Raw genomic sequence first — 24,246 nt, 5'->3', positions numbered from 1 at the left:
ATTTGGAATTTTTAGAGAATTTGTATACACACAAGATGAGCTTGATATCTATGAAATCTAGCAATTAAAAATGAGACTGTAACTGATATCTCTGAAAATTATAACAAGTAATCCAAGAGTAAAATTCAAATATACGTTTGCTTTGCCATATAACTACTTCCCTGCTGGTGGGTACATGAAAGAGGAACCCATACTATTCTGGCTGATGCCAAACTCCCAGGAATTAGTGGGATGTAGTGCTGGACATGACGTTACCTTGAGTACATGACAGTCAGCCCCTAACCAGGCTCTGATTCACAAGCCTAGGAGGTACTTGTTTTAAGTCCTTGGGTAAGGTATGAACTTGTGGTAATTGGGCCATTTTTTGTCAAATGTCTCCAATGTTTTTTTCTTTCCCAGTCTTGTTTGACTTGGTGTTGTTGTTTTATAAAAACAAAAACAAAAACAGTAGAATGTGCAGCCAGAGCTGCTGATCGTCTTGGGAGGATTTAGTGTTTCAGTGTCCAGTGTGTGTCTGACAGGGCTTAGGAGCGACTACAACGGAAAGGTACTCTTTTGTTTTTCCCTTACAGAGTGGTAGGCAGAATCTGGAGCTGGAGTTGGCTGTCATGTCCAAGTGTGTCTGCTTTTTAATATTTTGTTCATTGGTTCTGAAATTGCAAGAGTAAGATGACCTGCAGTGTAAGATGGGCTGTTTGAATATATTCCAGTCATTACACTACTTCTTTTCAATGTTAACATCAATAATTTGTTGTATGTTTCCCTCCTTCTAAAGATATGTTATCTTCCTGCATCAGCGATTATATTCAATATATGACTATAAAACAAATCAGCAAATGGGGTCCATCTTTGCTTCATTCCATTTTACTCAAAGCCTATTAAAAATTAAGTAATTTATATCCAATGCTTTCTTGCTTATAGATTCAAAATGATTTAAAGTGAATAATAATATATTACACATATCCATACGTTAATATAGTTTTCTTATAAAAATTAATATATGCTGATATGTATTCATTTCAACATTAAGACTGTAAATAATGTACATAATGGAAATGTAAAACTATAAGGCTCGATTTAAAAATTGTTAGGATTTTATTTTATAATCTAAATTAATTAAAATTAATAATAATCATAATCAAAAGTAATATATAATTGAGATCCCATTTTCTTGTTAATACCATGAGCAGGCAACTCCAGCCATGTATTGTAATATATTTAAGAAATATTTATATATGTGTAAAAGTAAAAGTAAAATTGTGACACTTTAACTACTTATTCTGGTTCCTGCATTGAGGCAACTATAGTGATGGGAGACATTTCTTTATACATAGGAAATAATATGTATAAAGTATTAATATTTTATTAATTATGAAAGTAGAATTCTTATTGTCTACTTATTTTAAAATAAAAACTGGACTAAAACCCCTGTATCTCAAGAAACATGGGTATTGCAATTATTTTTACACAACATTACTTTTTGAAATGGCAGGATAGACAATGTTTAGGAGCCTCATGTACATGAAATTAACTTTATAAAATCCACATAACTAACACGGATATGAAACACTGTTCATATGGTTTAAAAACAAGAGAAAATTTTTCTACTATTTCTATTTTTATAAAGTTTTTTCACTCAGTATTCCATTGCTACTTTACAGTGTCTCAGGAAGAACTTGAGTCTCCTGTCACTATACTTACACACAAATGTCCTGAGAGACTGCCTACTAACTCCAGTTGATCTCTGCACTCACAGTGGTTGTTGTTTGCTTAACTAAAGCAATATGTCAATTAATAATTAAAGCTTTTATTACACAGTGATTCCGTTCTGCCACTGTGACCAAAAGTACCTGACTGCTGATCAAATTCTCTGTATTCGTTTCACCTTTTCCCCCAAATCTCTGTTAGGTTCTGAGCTCATGCCCAAAGCGCTCTCCACCAGGATAGTGGGAGGCATTTGGTGGTTTTTCACACTTATCATCATTTCTTCGTATACTGCTAACTTAGCCGCCTTTCTGACAGTGGAGCGGATGGAATCCCCTATTGACTCTGCTGATGATTTAGCTAAACAAACCAAGATAGAGTACGGCGCAGTCGAGGATGGTGCAACTATGACCTTTTTCAAGGTAAGCCCTACTGGTTATCTAAAATTAATGTGTTAGAATGATAGAGTGCGAACAAAGAAATATTTCTCTCGTAATGAATGTAAGAGGATAGCAGCACTGTTATGCATGGGGAGCAATCAATAGCATATCCCTCAGGAACGGACAGGTATACAACAAATATATGGCCATCAAAGCAAAACATTTCAATACTGCAAATGGCAAGGAGTTTTTGCTTTGTAAGTATTCTAATTTTGTTTGGAGGGAAATCTCCCCAAAGGTAAGTCCCCCTACCACCTCCAACTAAGTTTTATCTTCAAATGTAAAATAAATAATGTAATATATGTATTGAAAATGGATACAAGCCTTGGTTATTCCAAAAGAATAGAATGATTGATTACATGTGAGACTATTTCCATACATACATTTCTTTGTTAAGATGAGACAAAGTTTACTTGTTCAGAAGCCTAAAGGAAAATAAGGGCTGAAAGAGAAAATCAGAAACAGTTCTTGTTATTGGTACATTCATCCATTTAATATTCCGGGTGGCACAGAGTCTGAAAATGGGCTACCCCACTGGACTTGCAATGGTTTCCAGAGGGACAATCCTGCAGAACATTTAAATGGAAGGTGTGGTTGTACAAAATTCCAGGCACATAGAGTGCCTTGTTTTCCTCTTTATTATTTTTTTCTACTTTCAACAACTGATCTCACCTGGGCCAGAATAAACCAAATTTAACTTTGTGTTTCCTTTGCTGTTCACACAAATACAATTGCAGTCCAAATAAATAAGCAGTAGAAGTAGATTTTTTTAAAATAGTTCACTCAAACTATTAAATAAATTATTTCCTCATTCATCAAGTGCCTATTGAGTGCCAGGAATTGCACTATATGTTGGCTATTCTACAGCAAATAGTATCTAGTTCTCACTCTGAAGGCAATTATGGTTTAGTTGGGCATATGGAAGACTATTCCCACAATCATGGATCTGGGTTTTATGTGACTTAAAACAGCAGTTTAGCTAAATAATTATGTAATTTTCTTTGTAAAAATGCTTACAAAACTAAATCAGCTTTTAGTTTAGAATTCTAAAAGACACTAAATATCCAAAGAATAAGACAAATTTTATTGTTTAGTCAAAATATGTATAATGCTTACAATTTAATTATTTTCAAAGTGAATCTCTCATCTGGCTAGTGAAAGGTTAACTGTGGTGCCCGGGCAGGCTAAATACAACTACTGACGGTGATAAAAGAAAATTGTATTTATTTAAAGAAAAGGGGATGGGAGATGGGGATACCCAAAGGGAAGGGGCTACACAGAGAAAAGGGGGCCTTGGAGCAAGGTTCGGGGGTTAGCCCAGGTCTAGCTCCTGCTGCCCATTGCTCCCCTGGTTGCAATCTCATGGGGTCCCTTAGAGGTGAGAGGATACATGCCTGTGGGGGAAGGGAAGGGAACGGGAATGGCTCCCGTGTGCTCCTTGGAGGGAGAGCTTGAACTGGGTCCCTTGTCCTGAGCATATATCCCTCTCTCCCTTGAAGGTAGAAATCTTAGGGGAGGTATCAGGGGAGGATCACAATAGAATATTCATCAGCTTTCCAGGTGTGCTCTTTCAGGGTCATGGTCTCCACTGATTGGTGGCAGCCTGGAGCTGAAATACAACTGAGGCCCAGATGTTATCTTTAAGGAGGAAAAGGGCAGGGGGTCTAAAACTCCTGACCAGGGATATGAAAGATCAGGGGTCCAAACCTCATGATAGGGGAGGATAGGTTACCCTTGAAGGCAAGGTTCTTGTTTTCCCAGTTTTGCCCCTTGTCCGGCATCTGGGGCTTTCTGCCCTGGTGAGTTTCTGTACCTGGCCCATGGTCCTTGCTCTGGGGGGTCTAACAGCTAGATTAAAGAAAGCTTGGATGTGTATTTTATATTTAATTGGATGTGTATTTTATATTTATATTTAATATAACTAAATATGAGTAAATATCATGATCAGTATGGTGCTATCTGACTATATTAATTGCAATAATTCAATTTTCCCTAATTTAACATTTTGAATTAATAGGGATTACTTATAATTTTTTTGAAAAAGAAATCAACTGTTGAAAATGTTAAATAAACATTGTGAGTAAATAACTTTGCAGGGAGTGAATATGTATGTGATTTATTTAAATTATTACAATATTCAAGGGACTATTGCAGTTGTTTGTAAGATAGCACATGTGATCTAATACCAAAAGTGATTGATTCTGTATCACAAATGCTTCAGGGTTTTAACTTTATTTGTGTTTTGCAGAAGACTCAAATATCTTGTGTTAAAGTTCTTATATACTACAAACGAGGTTTATGTCTAGAAAATCAATTTGAAAACAAATTCTCCTTCTTTCTCATTATAAAATTTTCTCCTTTTTATCTTTTCAGTCTTTCCAGTATTCTGTTTTTACCTTTCCTTTTTTTAAGCTCAATTGTTCTCTGCAGTGTCATTTTTTGCCTACCTTCACTTTTCCTTGTTATTGACTTTATTTGTTACTCTTTCATCTCTTGTTTTTCTTTCTCACACACTAGGGTGCTTCTAGTGCCCAGGGACAATTGACATGAAACAATTTGATGTTTCCTACAGCATAGGCTTTCTTGTTGTAGAATGAAAGCTTTCTGGAATGTACACTAGTCATAATAAAAACCACATAGTGATAAATCACTAACTTGACAATTACCTTATGTTGATAACTCTATCACATGCTGAATTCTTATTGTTGAAATTGGAATTTAAAAGGATACATTAAATGATGACTTTTCTTTAGTTATTTTAGTGTAGACCTAAATGGTACTAATTTCAACCTCTTATTGTGGCTTGTTAAACTATATGCTTATACTAGTCAATGGGTATAAAATTTTTAAAAATTCTCTGGAAATCTGGAATTGAAGCAATTGCATACTCATTTTGAAACTCTTTCCCTAGCCAGTTTTGCTCAGTGGACAGAGCATCAGCCTGGGGACAGAAGGGTCCTGGGTTCAATTCCTGTTAAGGGCACACATACCTTAGTTACAGGCTCTTCCCAGGCTCAACCCTGGTAGGGGCGCATGCAGGAGGCAACCAATTGCTGTGTTTTTCTCACATTGATATTTCTCTCTATCTTTCCACTCTTCCACTCTCCCTAAAAATCAATGGAAAAATATCCTTGGATGAGGATTAAAAAAAAAAAGAAAGAAAGAAAAGAAACTCTTCAATAAACCAGGGAGGATAGTGTGTAGTCTGTTTACATTTAATATCATTCTTTTATTTCTTGATTAATAGGAATGTGTACAAATACTCTAGGAAACACCCTAAGGCATTCATTTCTAAAGGAATTTCCATTGTGTTTTTACTAACTTAACAAGACCTTGCTGCTAGCTAATTGTTCTGGAATGCTCAGGTTTCTAATACTATTTCAAAGAATAGTATAGTTTTGTTACTATAAGCAAGAAAGGCTGCCTCAGGATACTTGTTCTTAGAGGGGATAAGTCCTCAGTACTTCACAGTCAGTTATACTGCCATTCTTCAATGTTAAGTAATTCCTTTTCCAAAGAACATGTTTGACTGTATTCATTGAGTTTACGAGTATATTGTCTCCAAGAAGGGCTCTTTCTTCTTCATGTCTACACCACACATATTTTTCAAAGGGATACATGTAAAGCCACAACTGGTAACATAGCTCAAAATTGAGTAGCTGATAATTTTTCGGTGTTATTTCATTAAAACAATGGAAAACTGGATGGCATCACTAATATGTTCTTAATTATATTTAGACTAGAGGCCCGTTGCAGGAAGATTCCTGCAAGAATAGGGCTTCCTGAGACCAGAGTGAAGCAGAGAAGGGAGCAAAGCCCATCAAGGCCGGCTTCGCTCCCTTCTCCACTGCCTCACTCCCTCCCTTCTCTGCCACCTGGGCTCTCTCCCTTCTCCGCCGCTTTGATCCCTCACCAGGTCAGGGATCTGGGGCCCGGGTCCCGCAGGCAGCGTCATGTGCAAATTAGCTGCCATATTTGTTGGCGGTTAATTTGCATATCGCTCTGATTAGCCAATGGTGGGCATAGTGAATGTATGGTCAATTTGCATCTTTGTCTATTATTAGATAGGATAATCAATTAGCTGGAAGCCTAAGAACCTTATAAAAAACACACTTGAAACCTATATAATCTTACTAACCAATGTCACCCCAATAAATTTAATAAAATAAATAAATAAATGTAAAAAATTACAATAAAGAGCATAAAAAGATAAGACTTACACTTGAGAGAAGATGTTTGCAAGATATTATTTTTAAAGGACAAGTGTCTATAGTATATAAGGACTTAGCCTATTAATCAAAAATGACAAAATATTTTTAATATGCATTTTATGGAGTGAGGGAATATATATAAACTCTGAACTTATGAAAATATCTTTAACCTCATACATGAGGAGAAAACTAAAATCATAATAAGATTGTGGTTATTTAGCAAACAGAACAGCACAAGTGGAATGGTCTTTCTATACAAAGTGCTAGCAAGGGTGAGAAGTAGTTGGAACTTTGATATACTGCTGATATGAGTGTAAATCAGTGCCACCACTTTGGAAAACAGTCTGGCACTACCTAATAAATTTGAAAATGTCTTAACCTTTAAAAAAAAGAATGAATAAATAAAAAATAAAGAAAAACTAATAAGGAGGAATCATAACCCTCCAGGAATTTGGGAACTTGGTACTGTAGAATTGAAATCTCACCCCAGGGCAGAACGCTACTGTACAAAATGCTGTCAAGCAAACAAGCACATTCTTTTTCCCCAAAGTATAAATCCAGAAGAATGAATACATATAGATTACAGGCTCAAAAATAACTCAACTAGAACCCATAAACATTTTGGTCTCTTTGAGAATCCCTTTATTTCCAAAGTGAGTCAGACATTTTATAAGCTGATGCCTAATCCCCTTTTTATTATGCAACCCATGACTCATGTTTTCCAAGTTCTATAGCCTCTCTCCTGAGCTTGGCCTATCTAAAATGTCTAGCTTTTCCCACGTACAAATATAGTCTTCCAAAAAAGATGGTATCAAAGGAAATACATGTTTTTTGTAGTTATTAAAAAATTCTGCCACATATTAAAATGACAATTAAATGGTGTCAAATAGCTAATGTAAATCACTTAATACTTCTGAAAACATAGAGTCGGTAATTTGGAATACTTATTGGGAATAATTAAAAAAACAAAACAAACCTTGAAATCAGAGAAACCTGAACTTAATTCCAAGCTCCGCCACCTATTGGCTGTATTTAGATAGGACACTCCGATTTGTAAACCTCTGACTCTTCATTTCTAAATTGGAATGACTAACAGGACCAGTCTTACAATATATTTTTAATATTAAATAAAAATCCCTGCATGATAGGCTACGTCAGTGGTTGGCAAACCGTGGCTCTTTGGCCCCTTGAGTTTGGCTCTTTCACAAATTACCACGTACGGGCGCGCATGTACAGTGCAATTGAAACTTCGTGGCCCATGCGCAGAAGTCGGTTTTCGTCCTGGGCGAGTCTATTTTGAAGAAGTGGCGTTAGAAGAAGTGGGGGAGGGTGTCGGTCAGTCGGTTGGGCGACGGGAGAGACACGGCGCAGGTGAGCTGTGGCATATGCAGCGTGGGGGAGCCGTGTGCGTTTCATGCAGGAGTTGAGTGAGCCAGTCATTCAGCAGTCTCATGTGCAGTGGTCAGTGCTAGTCACGTCTGTTAAACGCGCACGGGTAACAAAAGATAGACGAAACAAGTATACAAGACATTTTATCAGATTGAGGACGTTTTTAGCAAAGGCCAGCTTAGGAGTACCCTAATTAAGTTAATAACAATGTACCTACCTATATAGTTTAAGTTTAAAAAATTTGGCTCTCAAAAGAAATTTCAGTCGTTGTACTGTTGATATTTGGCTCTGTTGATTGATGAGTTTACCGACCACTGGGCTATGCACTTAGTAAAAGCATATTTTATAGATGTTATTACATGTCTAATTGAAAATTTTAGAATTAGAATGATTTTAAACATTGTCAAGTAAATTATATTTCTATGACCAATAATTGGGTAAATGATATTAAAATAGATTAAATGAGATCACATCATGTTTATAAAATTTAAATTGATTCATTTTTCTGATTATTGTTATGAAAATGAAATAATTTCATAAGTGAAATAAAAAAAAAGTCTGTGGAGCAATTTTTAGAAGCTCTTTTCTAGACCATGTATTTTCAAATAATATATAGTAATCTCTTATCCCTGAGGGATATGTTACAAGACGCCCCAGTAGATGACCAAAACTGCAGATAGTGTCCAACTCTATATATTTGTTTTTCTTATGCATACATACCTATGACATTTTAATTTATAAATTCAGCAAAGTAAGAGCTTAACAACAATAACTCTAATAATAATAGAGAAATTTTATAACAATAAATTGTAATAAAAGTTATGTGAATGTGGTCTCACTTTCTCAAAATATTTTATTATGGTGTATTCACCCTTCTTCTGTGATACTATGAGATGATACAGTGCTTATGTGCTGAGACAAATAAGGTACTCAGAATGACACACAACTTAATACTTACCAAACTATATTTGCTTGGTTCCTCAGCACTACACTGGACAGCATGGGACAGGACTGAATCTATATTATTCACACTTGCATCTCCAGGCCCTAGCACAGACTCTACATATGTTATTAGTGACTGACTGCCACAATATTGTTGCTTAAAAAAAAACAAAATCACAACCTGTTAGTGACATGTAATATAAACCCTTATTTAGCTTACAGGTCAGCTGTCCTACTCCTGGAAACTTGTTGCCCAGAGACTTTCTACATTGGGATGAGACTTTGTCTCTTTTGCACCAGGGTCAGTGCTTTTGCCAATACCATTTCTGCTAAACCTGTATGGCCTTTAAATATTTATTGAGTCCATTTATAATCAATCTACAACCCACACCCACAATCCTTTTTTAGGAGGTGTCTCTCTGTAGATTTAGTCATTGCTATTTGGGGCAAGCAGGTCTTTATCCCGAGGAGAAAATCTACAAGGGTTTGCCCTAATTTTTTCAGAGGTCATAACAAAGCACTTCAAGGCAACATGATTAATGTGATATTTAGTGAGGCTTGACATCATATGAGAACAATTTTGAGAACTTTTACTTACTTAGAACACTGAAGATTAGAAACATTTTCATTACCCAACCATGCAATTTCTAACTGTATCACCTCTAAATTATGTTTGCGAACAGCCTGGATCTTTTAAATTTATTTCTTCCTCTCCCCCTTCATTCTTGCCCTCCTCCTGCGCCTCCTTCATTGTTGTTCTTATTATTGTTAATATTATATCTCTTTCTTTTACTACTTTTATTATGTAACTAATATTTCCTATTTAATAACCAGCAAATACTTTAATATTTGTCATTTTGTCTAGATAATTTTTTAGGCCAAGTCTAAAAGATTATTAGTGCATTTTTTATATTCCAAGTTACAACAAGGCACACTTTTAAAATATTATTGTCCATATATTCACAGATTTTGGCTTATCCAGTCTCTTCTAATGATTTCATTGCCATCTTGTATGTGAGCCTAAATCAGTGCTCAAATGTACATTTCTTTATGGCAGCAACTCACTTTTTTTGCCAAATTCTGTACAGTTATCCATTGGAACAATGAATATTGCATTAATTGATATAATACCTGTGACAGAGGGTTTTGGATGGAATGCTTGATTACTTACAAAATTTTGCTATTCTGTAGAAAGCCATAAATGTTTCTTCAAAATATGTAACGTTCTAAGGCATTTTCATTTTAATCTTGGATTAAGAGTCAGATTATTTGAAAGTGTAGATTATGGTGTTAGGAATTCAATCAAGTGGATTGATCCATCTAGGGGAAAGTTTTATCTTTTGGTACCTAGCAGCAAAGAGGGCTTGTTTTGTGTTCTTTTTCTTTGTGCATAGTCTCCCTCTTTAGGTGAACTCAAAGTATATACTAAATGCCAGCTCATTTATTTGCACAGTAACCCCTAAGGAAGGTAGAAAGCAATTATCATTACGCTCATTTAACAGATGAAGAAACTGGGCCATGGAGAGGTTAAGTGTCTTATTAATTATGAAAGCAATAACCCAGGGACTCATAGTATCAACAATAAAAGTAATAGCCAAAGACATCATGGCATAACCATCACTATTCAGAATAACTAAGTGCATTAGTCATTTTTGCTCACCCATATGACCTCAAATGTTTGATCATATTAAACTTCTAAACCATTTGCCTTGAGCCATTAGGGAAGATACAGCTATAACATGTTCTTTACAGTCTGCTACTTATTCTGAGCTTCTAGGTTCAATGGTCTCCTGAAATTAAATTATGCCGGGTGATGTTATAGGTTTCTAAGCCTGGATTGCGTGTATGGCATGCCTGAAATAATTTTTTGAAAGATTGTGTGATTTATTTTTGCTTTTCAAATGCCAAAAGAACATGCCATTTTTGAGTTGACAAATACAATGTAAAAACTTGGCAGTTTACCACATGCAATTAAAAGGGATTTACATTTCCCATATTTTTCTCCATTTCTGCAAAACATTACTCTTGTTTGTTCTTATGTAGAATAGTGTTGGTAATGCAAGCATAATATATTTATTATGAAGAGATTTTCACATTAGAAACGTAAATTCTGAAAATGGCATCTATTAGTGTACTTTTCACACTGGAAACTGTTTTCTGAAACAAGTATTTATTTTTCTCTTGCTGTATTGGTGGTAAGACATTTTGAAAGTTCCTTTGTGCATATGCAGAAAATTGATTTATAATAGTTTTCGAAGATGAGAAAGATCATCTAAAATTACTTTTGAATTTATTTTATTTTGTTTATTTTTATTGAGAGATAAATGATATGTAGCATTGTGTAAATTAGGTGTACATGTGTGACTCAATGCATCCACTCCCCTTTCTTTCATATTAGGGTGGGTATTTTCTCTTCTGAAACACAGACCCCACAAAATATCAGACAGAGGCATTAAGTAATCTGCTGACCATATTCTAACTTCTTTTGGATTATTTCCCTGAATTGTCTTTAAATACCTTTCAATAGATATTTGCTGAAAGTAAATAATCTAAGTACATTTTCACTCTGATACCATTCCTCAATAAGTATGCATGAGAATTGCCAGGTAGCAGGATGAAGAGTTAGAGCTTTTTCCTCTCTCACAGAAATATGATGGGGTCTATCCTAACTTTTTGTTTCTGTCTCTGAGTAAACATTGAGAAAAATATATGTTCTATGGGACTGAGGGAGTGAACATATTCAGCTCTCCTTTATAAATCTTTATTGCAGGTTCATTTACCATGAGTGTGGGGGGAGGGAGGAAAATTAGGTAAGAGACCTATAAGGGGGCATATTAGAGTTGAAGAGTTGTACATGTGACTTTAGTGTTTACATAATGGGAAACAAATTAAGAATAGATGAAGTACCTTACTCTATAGGTAGATATTGTTAGGTTCTGAGCTACAGTTTGAGATTTGTAGTTTTCTTGTCTGAGCTTATTGTACTATCCAAAAATATTTAGTGAACTATTGTCATTCCTTTCCTTGTTATGGAAAAAATAATGTACTTATATAAACTGATGGTAACAAATTATTGCACAATTCTAATTGATTCTTCCTCTGTGTCACTTTGTGATTGCTCAATATTCATCTCCCTATAGATCTAAACTGAAACAAAATGCTCCTCACATATGACATTCTGCTCTAACTTGGATGATGGAAAACAGAATATAGTTAGGCTTCCAAGCCAAAATCTATTCTTGATAATTTGCTTGCAAGTTACTAATTAGGTAATAATGCATCCACTATGAATATTTAAAATAAATAGAAATTTTATTTTGAATTTCTGTTTGTTTCATGAATTCAAGTTTTTGGATAATTTAGTTTATTGTTTTAAATTTTCTGCATACTTAATGGAGTCAAATAAAATTTAAAAGATTTATGTGGTTGAACAGCAATGTGTCTGAGCAGTCGGTTTAGATTAATGATGAATATATTACTAAAATTTTCATTTGTTCATGTTGATGTTTTCTCCATTTTCCATCAGACACCTTTTCTAGTCATCTAAAAAATATATCTCAGCAAAGCTTTTTATAGCCATATTATTTCTCTAATTCTTGCAAATTATTGTTTCTTTAATAATAGTATTAAACTATTGGTTGTAGATAATGGATTACTGTTAACCTTAAGTTAAATGGAAATATTTCTTTTTATAAAATAAGGTTGGTGTTTTAAAAGTGTTATAGTCTTATTAGTTTCTAATGCGGTTTTGATATTAATTCATTATGTTTGAAATAAATATTTAAGCCAAGTTTTTATTATGCATTTAATTTATTGGCATAGTAAGGAGATTATTTTTAACCAAGAAGATTGTCTCCCTTCCTCACCCTCATCTAACACACCATTTATTGTATGTGAGGCCTGATTCTATGTTTATTACAGGGATTTGCATAAGGCCTACAGAAACCCAACACCATTTTACTATGTTCCCATTCCAAGAAATAAAATGGTGCCTTTGAGTAAAGCTGCTTCATCAGACACTAGTTTTGCATGCCAAGTTACAGCTATCAATGGTGAAACAGCAGATGTGAAGGCTAGTTGGCATCAGAGCATATGAGTCAAAGACTTTCCTATGGGAAAGAAAGTGCTTCATTACACTTTATCTATACCAAGAACATTGGTTCTATCAAGCTGTCTGAAAATTACAATATGATGGGTTTTATTACCCTAGCTCTGCCAGAGTGAATTCAATAGTTAAAAAGTAAGCGATAATGCCATTTGGGGAATTATAAGAAGTGATTAGAGTCTCAATGTATTTAAACTTGGAAGGAGCAGCAACTTTTATCTTAACTTCTCTAAAATGTCTCAGGGACAAAAGTTTAATCTTCTCTAATTGTTGGGTTTTCCACATGTACCAGTGAAGCTTTGGGGACTTTAATTGAAGAATAAATTATGTGTTTGACTGAAATGTAAAATCTGAGAAACAGTTTTAATTGCCTTGGAAAGCCAGTGTGTGAGGTTGCTTTTATTCCAGAATACACTGTGGTTCTCTCCCTCATTTGCCCTCCCTCCTCCATCCCGTGCAGGGACCATTCTTACTGTTTGTCACCTCAGGATGGCAGCTTAAACACTGTGTTGCACCTCATCAATCTTAGGAGAGAAGTCCCCACAGGGAGAAAGAAAATTCGAAAGTCAGTTGATATAGTGATGTTGAGCTGGCATGTCAGGTGCTGGATAATGGATCATCGTTGTCACTGCAAAAGTTTATAGCCACTGGTTAGGCAACAATTTGAAGGAAATCAAGAAGGGCATGTTTTTTGATACAAAGAAGTAGGAAGAGATAAATATTATTTAAAAATGGTCCTTTAAAAAAGTATAACGTAAAAAAGTATAATTTCTTAGACAAAAAATAATGGCAACGAAAATTGTATGTCTTCTATCTAAATAGCTGACTAAAAGCATCTTTTGGTATTTCTAAAACAAACAAAAAACCCAGACTCTCTGCTTTGTACAATAAGTTATACTTATTGGAATTGTGGCTAAGAAAGATCTATTATTCATGCTTACTGTTTCCTTTAGAGGTGGGTCCAGCTTTAGAATATCAAAAGAGAGATTATTTTTATTCCTATGATTGTCCATTGATTACAGATGTATATTGTACACTGAAACTTTTGCTTAATTTAGAATATCTTTGGCAGTTAATGGTCTATGCCCTATGATGTATTTTTTTAGGAAGCTAATCTTTTGTTGCCAATGCAATTTATACTAATTAGCTTCTTTGGTCAGCTAAATTTTCTTTTGTTAATTTATTTCCCTTTCCTTTTCCAAAATCCAAATAGTAGTAATATCACTTTGTTCTTTGATCTTAAGAGCTGATTGAAGACATCACATGGTAGTTGATTCTTTCCTTATATCAGAAAGAAAAATAAGGTTTACTGTTATTTACTTCTACTGCCATCTTTGATGCTTTAGACTTTTATTTAAGACAACACAGAACTGTTATTTCCCTTTAGAAGCAAACAAAATGTAAGGTCATGAACTGTTCTGCTACTCAATGATCTTAGCACTTCATCATGCATATTTACAAGTAGCAAACATAAATCATCTTTACTTTTTTATATCCTTTCCACCAACTCTGCACTGATTGCAAAAAGAACAACATAAACTTTAGTGCTTATTAGTAGCTCTAAAGTGAATATAATAGATTGATAATTACAAAGTGAATATAATAGATTACTTAAAATGTTGCTTGAAACATATGATTAGATTGGACATTCCTGCTAAATGTCTTAGTTTTAAAGGGATCAGATGCTGAAATAACTCTAATTTCTCTTTTTGCTGTAATATTTATGACTGTGGCAGTGCCTACAGTTGTTTAAATGTTGAATGCATGCTGATGAGCACTTTCATTGGCCTCCCATATTCAGAGTATTTCTTTAATAATTTCATGACGAACTTTCCAGATGAGTGAATGTGTCTGCACATGTATGCATATATGCATAAGTAGTGTGTTCTATCGTATTGAGACATGCTACCTTAATTGGAGTTAAATTATGAATAATTACATACTTTATTTTTCTTATACCCAGTTTCCATATTAAATCTGTTTTAGTGTAAGAATTGTTCAGGGTTGGCAATAAAATTGTAATTTTATATTTTCTGATAACAAATTAATACTGGTTTTGATTATTATTAACCTATTGTATATACCATAGCTCTATTGGAGTTCAGTGGAAAGATTTTATTATCTCTAAAAATAGGTGTTTTATTTATTAAATAGTATAATTACAGCTATTTAGAAGCTACATTATAAATTAGTTTGCTTTGTAGGTCCCTTGACTGTTTTCAGAACACTATGAGTTTCTGCTTCATTTTAATTTATTACAAAAACAAATAAAGACCAAAGAATTGGAAAGCAGCATTAATAATGAAAATAAAGGATTGTTGAATCAAAGCAATGCACTTTAACATAATGATTAAATGCATAAACTAGGTATTGGCATGATATCCTACATCTGACACTCACTAGGTATTTATTTAATCTCTCCAGGCAAATGTGGGTATAGGTATATATCTTCTAGATTGATTACATAAAACACTAAATATGTGATAAACTCCCAGTATGTACCTATAGTTAATTTTACCTTAAGGAGCTTAATAGTAGAATTATTAAACTCTATAGCCGATTAAACCATTTCCCCAATATGGATGCTTGTATTTCTGGAAATACATTCAGTTTACCTGTGGTTAATGCCAGAATCTGACACTCAGTTGCATTTTTTTCTGTCTTTAATTATTTGATCCTTATTGTATTTATTTAAAATATTCTGGATTATTCTCTTGTACTGCTTAAAAGTTAAAATGCATTATAACTCCAGTTCCAGCCACACATTATGGGTAGTCTTTTCATTAATGGTCTTTTATGCATGGTTGTTTAATTAATGCTCTTTTTATTATGTGTGAGATTTGTTTTGACAACCCATTCATGCTCAGAATTAATACTTAAATAGGGGGAAAAAACCTCCCATTTTTCATCGTTCTTTCTTCCCATGAATATTCACCATTGTAATCTAAACAAGTTTCTTTTTCTCTTATGAAAATAATGCATATGACTCATGAGACCTACAGAATGTTAGGAAAATAAAGGAAAAATGTCCCAAGGCCAATCTACAAAGATAATTCTTAATATCTTCTAACCACCTCTAACATTTTCTCTTTAGAATATTTAGAATTTAAAGCTTTTTTTCAGTTTTAAAAACTTTAGACTATAAAGGTGCACAAATTCTTCTGTTTCCCCTTGAACACAGGTGATAATGCTCTTTTCAGGAATATCCTTTAAAGATTCATTAGTAAAATATGATTATAAGAATGTTTTTATAACTCTTTCAGAAAAATATTATTTCTTGAGATAGAGTCTAAAACAAATAACCTTTTGCTAATTTCCAAACTCATTCTAACCTAGTCATTGCAAAATTTCAAAGTATGTTTACATGTAAACACACATGTACAATAGAAAAATCACTTATATCTTAGATACTTGAATGAATAGGTTGTTCATTTTTAATAGCCATTGTATTATAATATCAGAAATTTAATGCTTTAAAATATTACATTTAATAAACATTTTAAATTGAACTTTAAAGAAAAAGTATAGAGGTGATATTAAAGTTATCTGTTTTGGATTCCTAATATAATCTTACTTTCAAGTGAAAGAGAAAAAAATAATGTAATGCAAATATATAGGAGTAGTCATTAACCTTTTTCAGTTAATCTCTACTAATGTACATTTAGAAGAATGCTCGTGGAAATATATATATATATATGTATATATATATATAATCTGTTTAAGCTGACATATTATAAAATAAAATTAATTTTAGCTTATTTGATTAATAAACCAGTATAATAATGTTTATAAATTTAGATTAAATACATTTATAAGAAATCAAAACTGTCTTATAAAATTTTAATTAATATGCCCTTGTATGTTACATAACATTTACAGTTTATGTGAAGTCATACCTATTATTTAATCACAATTATTAAGCCATCTGGTTGCACTTTTATCCATTTTGTAGAAAATAGCCTTTGTGAAGCATATTTTGGAGGTTATTACATTATTATTATGCATTAGAAATTCTGTTTTTTATTGTTTTCTAAGTATGTGTAAATATTAAGCACTTATTTATTTTATATGGTACTCAGAACAGTGATTTTTTAACTTTAAGACATACTTTAATTTTATGTATTAATACTCTCTGGAAGTAGAAGTCAAGACCTTTTTTTCAATTGCAGGCACAGTGATACATAATCACGTAGATAATTTATAGCTGAAGTTCAACTACCTCAGCCAAGGATCAAAAGTAAACAGAAAAATAAAAACTTGGTGACCCAGATATAAATAAGATTTTTGCTTTTCAGTGGGCATGAACCAATTTACTAATCAATTTGAACTAATAAACAAACAAAGAGACTGATAAACCAGATTATCAGTCCTCTTCCACCCAGTAGAGAATACATTTCATCATCCATCTGATGGAGATCACCAAATCAGAAAACCAAATCCTTAATCACTGCTGTTACCAACTGGGGATAATTTACTAGTTAGGCAAGATCTAGAAACAAAAGCAAAACAAAACAAACAGTAGAGGAAGAGGAAGAAAAAAATTGAGAATTGGAGAGTCAGAAAAGTTAAAGTTCTATTGACAATTGGTATTCACTCTGTTATGCCAGAAAAGATGTGCCTTAGCATAAATAGCCCCATAGGTTTACTTCTCCAGCCAACCAATATATTTGGTTCTGTCAGGTGAATTCACTTGGCTATCTTGGTGAAAATACTATAAAAATGCTAAAGTATAATTTCTAAAAAAAAATTAAACATGTCTCATGAATATATAAATTGAATGTTTGATGAAAATTTTATTTACTTATTATTCAAAGGAGAATTTGGAGAACAGACACATGCATAAGTATACACATTCAGGGATGCTGAAATGCATTTGCTAATAAATGCAAAACTGGTTAAAATCATTTAAAGCAATAAAATAAAATGTTTACAGATGATTTGCCAGGTGGAAACCAGTTTTTCCGAACCGTGTGAAATAAATGTGCATTGTTACAGACAAAAAATAATTTGCATCACTATTTTTTTTACAGGATAACTTCTGCACCTACAAAACTGCTAATAGACCAGTCAATAGAAAGTCAGTCAAAGGAACATACCAGATAGAATCAGATAATCCCCAGAGTGTCTGCAACATAACTTCCAGCACCCCATAATATGGAACAATACCATTTTAAAATTTCTAGACCTCAACTTCAGTACATATGTTGCCTAACATGATCTGCCTGAAAAGAAGCCTATAGGTAGATGCACTATCTATGTTCTTTATTCTCACTTCCTTTTCATACTTGTACTTCTTGAATTTAATAAAATAAAACCACACTCTTTTCCACCCATATTTTTCTACCCCGAGGTAAAAAATAAAAAACCTCCACAGTCAAAATAATAAAAAGTCATTTAGAAACATTGATTTTTGAGGGGCCTCCTTATTGTAGATACTATAAACCTACCCCTCATAACCATAATAGATACATTTCTATTAGAAATTTTCTTTTTATATTTATGTTTATTTATATTTTTATAGAGTTGCTTAGTTGTAAAATAATTTTAATGATAACCCAGTGCAGACTAATATTTTAAAGTGTAAAGACTCATGCACGACACAAGACAGTTTAAATATTTAATTTAAATATATAAATTTGTTTCAAAATATAATCAGCCCATTTAATAAAATACTTTTAAATATAAAATATATCTCAGGCTGAAATCTGATGACAGATGTGGGATAGCAATATGATTTCAAACAGAAAAGAAACTATATATAATTTCTAACTCTTAAAAATAGTTTGAGCATGTATTTTTAAAGTGTATGATTGTGCATGGCAAGTTGCCACGATTTTAACATTCCACAGCAGACATTTAAAAATGATGTAATATTTTAATGAAAATATGAATACTTAAAGTATGCTGTAATTTATGAAAAAGGGAAATTTTAACACCTTAATAAAATTTAAAATTATTGTAGCTTCCAAAATATTTACTTTGTTTCCTATATTTGAATTTATATATTATTTCTCAAAGGCATACAATACTTTTTATTTCATGTATATTTTCCCACAAATCGTTACCTTCTAGTTTTAAGATAAATATCTATAGGAATATTAATAATGGCCTCAATAATTTATTTTTACTCATAAACCCTTAAAATAACTAAAGGATAAAGCAAGAAGTTATTATTGAGATAATTATCAGTGTAAAAAATTATGGTAGAAAATATGGTCACTTCAGTAGCACAAAGAATCATTTCCAAAAAGATAATTTAAGTTTTGCTCACTAATAGAATTGGTTTAAGTGCATAATATGTAATCCAGCACAATAATCTTTACAAGTGAAATTTTAATAAATGTGTCTCAGATAAGCCCAAGTGAAATATAAATAAAGTAATGGTAAGCAGCAACAAAAAGTTTTTTTTCCAGAAACTGCATGGCTTGGTAATGCATGTGATGATAGAGATCTGGATCTATAATACCTCCATATTTATAATCATTTTAACTCTGAATTTTACTATCTTCAATTCAGTTTCTTGTCCTGCTGGTGGAGTGGCTTCTAAATGTTTGTGTGTGTAGCTCTATCTTTTCCTGTCTACAAAGTTCTCAGGCAACCTATGTGTCAAATTCGGTTTTTCAGCATTTCTTGGGAAAGTCCTTTTATTTTTTATTTGTTTAAATTAAATTTACTTGGGTGACATTGGTTAATAAAATTATATAGGGTTCAAGTGTACAATTCTATGATAACTCATCTGTGAAAGTCTTTTAGACCTAAGCCCTTTAACACCTGCCTATTTTGTATTGATAATATTTTTATAGTTCACTTTTTTTGTCTTTAAAATCGTGTGTCTAGAACACATCTACACTAATAAAAGACAAAGATGCTAATTGACCATACCTTTGCTATGTCCCCAAGCCAAGCCCAGTCAGCGACTATATGCAAATTAACCCAACCAAGATGGTGGCCAGCAGCCACGGAGCTGGAGCAAGCAGGAAGCTTGGTTGCCCGGGCAATAGACGAAGCAAAGCTTCCCACCTGCCCTGAGCCAGTTGTGCCCTCCGCTCATGGCAACAAAGTTTCAATTATAGAAGACAAATAAAACCCAGATACCTGCTTCCAGCCAGCCTCCACTGGGAGCTTGGATGGCTGGGGGCCGTGGCCAGCCTGCAAACAGCTATCAGCCACTCACCTAGGCTGGCCAGGCACCCCAGTGGGACCCCCACCCTGATCCAGGACACCCTTCAGGGCAAACCAGCCAGCCCCCACCCATGCACCAGGCCTCTATCCTATATAATAAAAGGGTTATATGCAAATTGACCCTAACAGCAGAATGACTGGGAATGACTGGTCACTATGACACACACTGACCACCAGGGGGCAGATGCTCAATGCAAGAGCTGCCTCCTGGTGGTCAGTGCGCTCCCACAGGGGGAGCTCTGCTCAGCCACAAGCCAGGCTGACGGCTGCCAGTACAGCAGTTGTAGTGGTAGCCTCTTCCACCTCCTCAGCAGCGCTAAGGATGTCCAACTGCAGCTAGGCCTTCTCCACCCTGGCAAGTGGACATGCCCCAAGGGCTCCCGGGCTGCCAGAGGGATGTCTGACTGCCAGTTTAAGCCCAATCCCCCAGGGAGCAGGCCTAAGCGAGCAGATGGTCATCCCCCGAGGGGTCCCAGACTGTGAGAGGGCACAGGCCGGGCTGAGGGACACCCCCCTCCCCACCCAAGTGAACAAATTTTTGTGCACTGAGCCTCTAGTCCTTAATAAATATTTATTGAATGATTTAATAAATGATTAAATAAATGTATAACTTTAACCACTTGTGACAAGGGAAGTTTAGCAAACTTGCCATTTGGAAAGAATTATGCATAATAACTGCTACCAAGGAGTATTGCAAAGAATTAAAAGAAATGAAAAATTTCTTACAATTTATTTATTTATTTCAATATATGTTTTTTGAGTATGTACTCTATGTGCTAGAAATTGTGTTAGAGTCTAGGGATACCGATCAATAAGAGAGCTACATTCCACCTTCCTGGAGGTTGTGATTTTGTGGAAAATATAAATAGTGGCCCTCACTGGTTTGGCTCAGTGGAGAGAACATTGGCCTGCCGACTAAAAGGTCCCAGGTTCGATTCTGGTCAAGGGCATGTACCTTGGTTGCGGGCACACCCCCAGTAGGGAGTGTGCAGGAGGCAGCTGATCAATGTTTCTCTCTCATTGATGTTTCTAACTCTCTATCCCTCTGCCTTCCTCTCTGTAAAATATCAATAAAATATATTTAAAAAAGAAAATATAAATATTGAAGATATAATTAGATATATGTTGCATATTAAATAAAAGTGTACAGAGTGCTATAGATACATCAGAGTTCTCCAGAAAATTATTAAATTCCATTATGATATACATAAATGTACATATTATATGTATAAGATATTTGTATATAAAAAGATTATAAAGATTATATATAATATAGAGTTAGAGATTATATATGTAAATATATTTATTTTAAGGAATTGGCTCATGGGAATGTGGGAGGCTTTGCAAGTTTGAAATCTGTAGGCAAGTGAGCAGGCTATAAATTCAGACAGAGGAGTTAATACTATTGAGGAAGCGTTTCTTCTCTGGAAAACCTCAGTTTTTGTTCTTAGGGCCTTTCAACAGATTGGATGAGGCCCATTCACATGATCAAGGGTAGTATCTTTTATAGTGAGCTTATGGTAGGTGGAGGCAACATCTAGGAAACTGGTCAGGTTGACACATACACCTAACCATCACAGGAACATATAGAAGGGTAAATAAAAATAGTTAACCATTCAGTCTAGAAGGTTCAGGGTAGGTTTTACTTTAAAATAGGCATTTAAATTGAAACTTGAAACAAAAATAGAGGTAGGTAAGTAACAAGTGTAAACTGTAGGATCAGGTTAGTTCAAGAAGAAAGGAAATTTTAGGTGTAAATCATCCAAGGTAGCAAGGTTGAATGCTCATTGTATTGTTGCTGTGTTGGTTGCTTTTGTTTGTTTGTTTTTTTTGCAAGAAGTGCAAGCCAGGCCGGGTAGCTCAGTTGTTAAATGTTGACCTATGAACCAGGAGGCCATGGTTTGATTCCTGGTCAGAGCACATGCCCGGGTTGCTGGCTTAATCCCTAGTGTGCGGCCTGCAGCTGGTCAGTGATTCTCTCTCATCATTAATGTTTCTATCTCTCTCCCCTTCTCCTTTCCTCTCTGAAATCAATAAAAATATCTATAATAATAAAAGCATAATATGTTAATTAGACTGGACAGCCAAACGACCTTCCAGACATCATTCCAGACTAAGCCGTGGCAGCGGGGCTGAGGCAGAGGCAGTTAGGGGCAGTCAGGCAGGCAGGCAGAGTGGTTAGGGGTGATCAGGCAGGCAGGCGAGTGGTTAGGGGCAATCAGGGAGGCAAGAGAGCAGTTAGGGGTGATCAGGCAGGCAGGCAGAGTGGTTAGGGGTGATGAGGCAGTCAGGCAGGCCAGCGGTTAGGAGCCAGCAGTCCTGGATTGCGAGAGGGATGTCTGACTGCTGGTTTAGGCCTAATCTAGAGGGATTGGGCCTAAACCGGCAGTCAGAATCCCACATGGGGTCCCAGATTGCAAGAAAGTGCAGGCTGAGCTGAGCCTCTCCCCACCTTACCCCCCACAATGCACTAATTTCATGCACTGGGCCTCTAGTATTTTTTTTTAAAAAGAAGTGTATCAAAAGGAAAGAGTCAAGGATGATTTATTGGTTTGATACACTAAGTTATGGGATCACAGAAGAAACAGAGTAGAGAAAAATCGTAAGTTTTGGGTCTCTTAACTTTGAAATGACACATCCACATGAAGATGGATAGTAAGGAGATATCAATATGGATCTTGAGGGCCCACATTTGATAGTTATTAACTCATGTAATTAAAATCTTAGAAATGCAATATCACCTAGGGAAGTGTAGGGTGAAGAGATGGATATTCAGGCAATTACCTGTGGCACTTTATAAATTACTATTTTACAGCACAATGACTCAACAAATGAAACTGTGAGAAAGAGACCATTCCAAGAGGTCGGAAGATAATGTGGAATGTATGATATATGGGAAACCAAAAAAAGGGTTTATCCAGAGAAAGAAGAGATCAACAATATTAAACACTGCATAGAGGTCAAACAAGATAAGGATAGGGAGGAATCCAATGTATTTTGTGACAGAGTAGATTTCTGAAGGCCATTTGGAGGTGAGTGAAGAAAAACTGAAACTGAGGGAATGGAGACGGCATGTGTGGAGAAATAAGTTAATTAACTGTCAGAGAATGAAAAAAAGATAGTGCCGAGATGAAATGAAAGAGAGATAAGCAGTGTCATGTAGTTATTTGTTCATTTCATTCTAATTATTTTTCTATCTATACAATTTATTTTTTGAGTTGATTTATGAAAGAGAAAGTAGAAATGAGATTGAAAGTCTAGAGACATGGAATATTAGATAGCATAACATCACCGGAAAAGCTGAAGAGGATGATATACAGAAGAGAAATTATTTAGCTTTGGATGGATAGAGTTTCTGGGTTCTCTCAGTGTATTGAAAGGAGAAAAAGAAAAAGAGGTCAAAGGAGAGTTTAGAGATTTCAATAAAAAGGAAACTGTTTTAAAGTTTAACTGTGAAGAATTGAATAACAGTAAAAGCACTAGGCAATTTTGAACACGGTGGAGATGGTGACATGAAAGATGTCTAGCTTCTCCTGTTCTGTGGTATTTTTCCCAGTGAAATAAAGTGGCCTGCATGCAGTCCAGGAATAAAGGGTTGGATTTATGCAGGGTTCTTAAGGTGAATGTGATGAAAGGAAAATGAAGCAGAGAAGTGTAGGCTCCTCTCAAAAAATTAGTGGTTCCAAAATGGTCTGTGGAATCTGAACTTGAAATAGAGATAAGTTACATTAGAAGATAGAGGGGTTGCAGAGTGGGGAAAGAAAGGCTAGTGGACAGACTGCATCCCCTCCAAAAAAGTGCAGTGGAATAAACTGAGCAGGACGTATGCATCTTTGTAGTTGTGCAGTGAAATGACATGCAAAAGGAGTGGAGTCTCTATGGAATCGTGAAGGAAATTTTTACAGGACACAAAAAAGTTAGGACTTCAACCAGTTGTCCTCAATGACATAAAATTGCCAGTATCACATCAAGAATTGGGACGAGAACAATCTGGCACAGGTTCTAACACCTTAAATAAGTGAGAGAGTGACCAGAAATTAGTAGTGACAGTAATGAGGTGACATCGGAACTTATAAAGGCATATGATGTGAACTAAATAGGAAAGGGACTTTTTACAAGAGGGGGTATAATGGGAAGTAAGTAGAGTGTAATTTATGCCTGTTTATTAGTCTATGAGTTTGAGTACTCTGGGAAGGCCCCAAGATGGAATTAGAGGTGGCAAAGTTTGTTTGAAAATGCTGAGAGGAATAAAGGAAAAGGAGAGGGAGCAAGA

At 34.7% G+C, this 24,246-nt stretch overlaps 1 protein-coding gene across 4 annotated transcripts in view; it reads left to right on the top strand.

The window, feature by feature from the left end:
- Positions 1 to 24,246, top strand: part of GRIK2 (glutamate ionotropic receptor kainate type subunit 2) — a 560,389-nt gene that overhangs the window by 448,885 nt on the left and 87,258 nt on the right. For all 4 annotated transcript variants that reach the window (XM_070418015.1, XM_070418017.1, XM_070418019.1 and 1 more), the window contains exon 13: positions 1,909 to 2,126. In XM_070418015.1, the coding sequence (XP_070274116.1) occupies positions 1,909 to 2,126 (218 nt within the window). The remainder of the gene's footprint in view (positions 1 to 1,908; positions 2,127 to 24,246) is intronic.

The sequence above is a fragment of the Myotis yumanensis genome, unplaced genomic scaffold (assembly GCF_028538775.1).
Source record: "Myotis yumanensis isolate MYYU_CA2020_CCGP unplaced genomic scaffold, mMyoYum1.0.hap1 SCAF_6, whole genome shotgun sequence".
NCBI classification, from domain to species: Eukaryota; Metazoa; Chordata; class Mammalia; order Chiroptera; family Vespertilionidae; genus Myotis; species Myotis yumanensis.
The sequence above is the reverse complement of the archived record's forward strand: the minus strand, read 5'-3'. Positions and strand labels throughout refer to the sequence as shown.